Source organism: Nansenia antarctica (genome assembly GCF_963989245.1).
Source record: "Nansenia antarctica genome assembly, chromosome: 13".
Lineage (NCBI taxonomy): Eukaryota > Metazoa > Chordata > Actinopteri > Argentiniformes > Microstomatidae > Nansenia > Nansenia antarctica.
In genome coordinates this window covers 20,378,324-20,383,323 of record NC_137683.1, presented here as the reverse complement: position 1 = coordinate 20,383,323, position 5,000 = coordinate 20,378,324, and the positions used below count along the sequence as shown (strand labels likewise).

At 53.6% G+C, this 5,000-nt stretch overlaps 1 protein-coding gene across 1 annotated transcript in view; it reads left to right on the top strand.

Annotated features, from left to right (window-relative positions):
• Positions 1–5,000, top strand: part of dysf (dysferlin, limb girdle muscular dystrophy 2B (autosomal recessive)) — a gene marked incomplete at its 5' end in the record, with an annotated part of 98,375 nt that overhangs the window by 28,830 nt on the left and 64,545 nt on the right. The window contains 2 exons of the mRNA XM_080544073.1: positions 2,148–2,263; positions 2,669–2,782. Coding sequence (XP_080400199.1) covers positions 2,148–2,263; positions 2,669–2,782 — 230 coding nt within the window. The remainder of the gene's footprint in view (positions 1–2,147; positions 2,264–2,668; positions 2,783–5,000) is intronic.

Sequence of the window (5,000 nt, the reverse complement as noted above, 5' to 3'; positions counted from 1 at the left end):
TCTGGTCTAGTCTGGACTAGTCTGGTCTGGACTAGTCTGGTTTGGACTGGTCTGGTCTGAACTTGACTGCTCTGAACTTGACTGGTCTGGTCTGGTTTGGTCTGGCCTGGCCTGGTCAGATCTGGACTAGTCTGGTCTGACCTGGTCTGGTCTGATCTGGACTAGTCTGGTCTGGACTGGTCTGGACTAGTTTGGTCTGGTCTGGTCTGGGCTAATCTGGTCTGGACTAGTATGGACTGGTCTGCTTTAGGCTGGTCTGGTTTGGTCTGGACTAGTCTGAATTTGAGTGGTCTGAATTTGACTGCTTTGAATTTGACTAGTCTGGTCTGGTCTGGTCTGGTCTGGTCTGGTCTGGCCTGGTCTGGCCTGGTCTGAACTGACACACTTTGTTCGTAGCATGTGTTGAGCACTGGTCCGTGCAGGACTAGAGCTGCATTTAACTGATCTTCACTAACCTGGATGGTCTGGTCTAATGTGGACCCTGCAGTGGTGTGTTTGTATTTAGTGAGTGAGATTGGATGATTTGCACTGGTCTAATGTTGTATTGTCCCATTCATCCTCCTCGCATGACCATGGCTGCCTGGCTGTGGTGCTAGTCCTGGGGTCGGTTTCACAGACAAGTCCTGGACTAAATCACACTTGCAATGTAAAACCTCCATTGAAGTTGCTTTTTAGTGTAGGATTCGGCTTAAACCTTGTCTGTGAAACCGGCTCTTGGTGTTTTATAGTCGGGCAACATGGATGTTTGGTTTCTGTGTGATTTGCATACGATGAAGATCTTCACCTATGTAGAAGTACTTTCATAAGATAGATAGATAGATAGATAGATAGATAGATAGATAGATAGATAGATAGATAAATAGATAGATAGATAGATAGATAGATAGATAAATAGATAGATAGATAAATAGATAGATAGATAGATAAATGGAGGCATAGATAGATGCATAGATAGATGCATCATCATCTCTGGTCAATAGACATCAGATCCAATGTTCTCATTGACCCACGATTGGTTTGGTTGAATACATCAATACACTGGCTATCAATACTGATGTTATTGATACACCAGGGGAGGCTGGTGGAGGTAGACATTGGAACACATGGTATCAAACACGTGTGCATTACGATGAGCCCTTGCTCAGATTCCTACCTCCACCAGCCTCCATCGTGACACATAGATGGTTTTGGTCCTCGGTATGCTGCATGGGTTGGCTTGGTTTAACTTTCAACAACACAAGCTTGGTGTTGAAACCATGAGCATTGTGTTGGCGTGTGCTGTAGTGGGTCGGTCCGTAGTTGGTCTGTGGTGTGTGTGTGTGTGTGTGTGTGTGTGTTTCGTTGTGTGTGTGGAGTGTGTTGGTTTTGCCTGGGTTTCGATCCTCCTGTTAGCGTTGCGATCTCTGTGTTTAATTCCTCTCCGTCATCTCCTTATGCATTCAGATGACATGGCCCTGAAGAACATCCAGAGCCTCAGTACGTCTGGTACCTCCACCCCTCCCCCCACCTCCACCCTACCCCCTCCCCCCACCCTAGCACGGTCAGCCACCACCCACACCCCCCTCCCCCACCATGCCATGTGCTGATGGAGCCCTGCAGTACACCGTAACCATAGATACAGATGGTTGACTTGGCTGTGTGTGTGGATCTGAGACATACTGTAGGTCAAGTTTGTGGTTGTAGCCATGTTTGGAGAGAGACAGAGAGGGGGGGGGGAGAGGGGGAGAGAGAGTGGGAGGGAGGGAGAGAGAGTGGGAGAGAGAGAGAGAGAGAGAGTGAGTGAGTAAGTAAGTGAGTGGGAGGGAGAGACTGAGAGAATGAGAGTGAGAGTGAGTGAGTGAGTGAGTGAGTGAGTGAGGGAGAGGGGGACGAGAAGAGGTGAATTGAGAAAGAGAGAGGTCTTTGCAAGTATTTCTCTGGGCAAAAATAATAAATCACTGCTTTGGATTCACTCACCCTTCTTAGGAGATCACAGTCTTACTCTCGATTCAGCCATTTGGTCATGGACAGATAGATGCACCACATATCTCCTTCAACGCTGTTTGTTTGTTTGTTTCTCCTTTGGCACCTCTCTGTTATCAGTTTCCTAGATTCCAACCTGTCAGTAATGAAACTGTCTTGTGTCTGTCGGCCATTTTGTGCCTCAGTGGATGACAGCCTGGGCTTCCTGCCGACCTTCGGCCCCTGCTTTGTCAACCTGTACGGGAGCCTGCGGGAGTTCACGGCCTTCTCTGACCCCCACGAGGCACTCAACCTGGGCAAGGTACAGGAACACACACCCCCCCAAAGATGTACAGCTCTATGTGTCTAAATCTACAGCTCTATGCGTTGTTATCAAGATGGATGGTTTAAACATTATGATTCAGACCTAAATGTATATACTCTGCACCAGGGGAGGCTGGAGGAGGTAGAAATCGGAGGACGGGGCCTTGTTGTAACGCACGGGACTTAATGAGGAATCCATCTTGACAACAACACAGCTGTTGCATTTCGATTTCTGTGCCATTGTATCAATGCCTCGCAATCAAGGAATAGGATCTCTCCCCAACCTCCATCTTTTCCTCTCCTCTCCTCTAACCTCCACCTTCTCCTCTTCTCTCCTCTCTCCTCCACCTTCTCCTCTTCTCTCCTCTCTCCTCCACCTTCTCCTCTCCTCTCTCGTCCGCAGGGTGAGGGCATGGCCTATCGTGGGCGTGTCCTGCTGGAGCTGACCACTAAGCTGGATGACCGGATGGAGCAGAGGGTGGAGGACATCCCCTCCGACGACCTCCTGGTCGTAGAGGTGAGAGGTCAGGGGTCAGCCTATCAGTGTGTAAGAGAGGGTGGAGGAGAGTGTGGAGGAGAAGGAGGATGAGAGGGTGGAGGAGAAGGTGGAGGAGAAGGAGGATGAGAGGGTGGAGGAGAGGGTGGAGGAGGGGTTGGAGGAGAGGGTGGAGGAGAAGGAGGAGGAGAGGTTGGAGGAGAGGGTGGAGGAGAAGGAGGATGAGAGGGTAGAGGAGAAGGAGGAGGAGAGGGTGGAGGAGAAGGAGGAGGAGAGGTTGGAGGAGAGGGTGGAGGAGAGGGTGGAGGAGAAGGAGGAGAGGGTGGAGGGGAGGATGGACGAGAAAGAGGAGGAGAGGGTGGAAGAGAAGGAGGAGGAGGAGAAGGAGGAGGAGAAGGAGGAGGAGAGGGTGGAGGAGAGGGTGGAGGAGAAGGAGGAGGAGAAGGAGGAGGAGAAGGAGGAGGAGAGGGAGGAGGAGAAGGTGGAGGAGAAGGAGGAGGAGAAGGAGGAGGAGAGGGTGGAGGAGAAGGAGGAGGAGAAGGAGGAGGAGAGGGTGGAGGAGAAGGAGGAGGAGAAGGAGGAGGAGAGGGAGGAGGAGAAGGAGGAGGAGAGGGTGGAGGAGAAGGAGGAGGAGAAGGAGGAGGAGGAGAAGGAGGAGGAGAGGGAGGAGGAGAGGGAGGAGGAGAAGGTGGAGGAGAAGGTGGAGGAGAAGGAGGAGGAGAGGGAGGAGGAGAAGGAGGAGGAGAAGGTGGAGGAGAAGGAGGAGGAGAGGGAGGAGGAGAAGGTGGAGGAGAAGGTGGAGGAGAAGGAGGAGGAGAGGGAGGAGGAGAAGGTGGAGGAGGAGGAGAAGGAGGAGGAGAGGGTGGAGGAGGAGGAGGAGAAGGTGGAGGAGAAGGAGGAGGAGAGGGTGGAGGAGAGGGTGGAGGAGAAGGAGGAGAAGGAGGAGGAGAAGGAGGAGGAGGAGAGGGAGGAGGAGAAGGTGGAGGAGAAGGTGGAGGAGGAGAAGGAGGAGGAGAAGGAGGAGGAGAAGGTGGAGGAGAAGGTGGAGGAGAGGGAGGAGGAGAAGGAGGAGGAGGAGAAGGTGGAGGAGAAGGTGGAGGAGAAGGTGAAGGAGAAGGAGGAGGAGAAGGAGGAGGAGAAGGAGGAGGAGAAGGAGGAGGAGGAGAGGGAGGAGGAGAAGGTGGAGGAGGAGAAGGTGGAGGAGAAGGAGGAGGAGAAGGAGGAGGAGAAGGTGAAGGAGGAGGAGGAGGAGGAGGAGGAGAAGGAGGAGAGGGTGGAGGAGAAGGAGGAGGAGAAGGAGGAGGAGAGGGAGGAGGAGAAGGTGGAGGAGAGGGAGGAGGAGAAGGTGGAGGAGGAGAAGGAGAAGGAGGAGGAGGAGGAGAAGGAGGAGGAGAGGGAGGAGGAGAAGGAGGAGGAGAAGGAGGAGAAGGAGAAGGAGGAGGAGGAGGAGAAGGAGGAGGAGGAGAAGGAGAAGGAGGAGGAGGAGGAGAAGGAGGAGGAGAGGGAGGAGGAGAAGGAGGAGGAGAAGGAGGAGGAGAGGGTGGAGGAGAAGGAGGAGGAGAAGGAGGAGGAGAAGGAGGAGGAGAAGGAGGAGGAGAGGGAGGAGGAGAAGGAGGAGGAGAGGGTGGAGGAGAAGGAGGAGGAGAAGGAGGAGGAGAGGGTGGAGGAGAGGGAGGAGGAGAAGGTGGAGGAGAAGGAGGAGGAGAAGGAGGAGGAGAAGGAGGAGGAGAAGGTGGAGGAGAAGGTGGAGGAGAGGGTGGAGGAGAAGGAGGAGGTGAAGGAGGAGGAGGAGAAGGAGGAGGAGAAGGTGGAGGAGAGGGAGGAGGAGAAGGAGGAGGAGAAGGAGGAGGAGATGGAGGAGAAGGTGGAGGAGAGGGAGGAGGAGAAGGAGGAGGAGAAGGTGGAGGAGAAGGTGGAGGAGAGGGAGGAGGAGAAGGAGGAGGAGAAGGAGGAGGAGATGGAGGAGAAGGTGGAGGAGAGGGAGGAGGAGAAGGAAGAGGAGAAGGAGAAGGAGGAGGAGGAGAAGGAGGAGGAGAGGGTGGAGGAGAAGGAGGAGGAGAAGGAGAAGGTGGAGGACATCCCCTCTGAATACCTCCTGGTGGTTGTGCTGAGAGTTCCGGGGTCAGAGGAGAGGAGGGGAGGCTGGTGGATGTAGAAATCACACTCCTTTAGTTTATATGACTCCCTATTCCGTTCCATGCATTCCAAAGAGCCCGGCCTCCAATTCAGTTGATTTTGT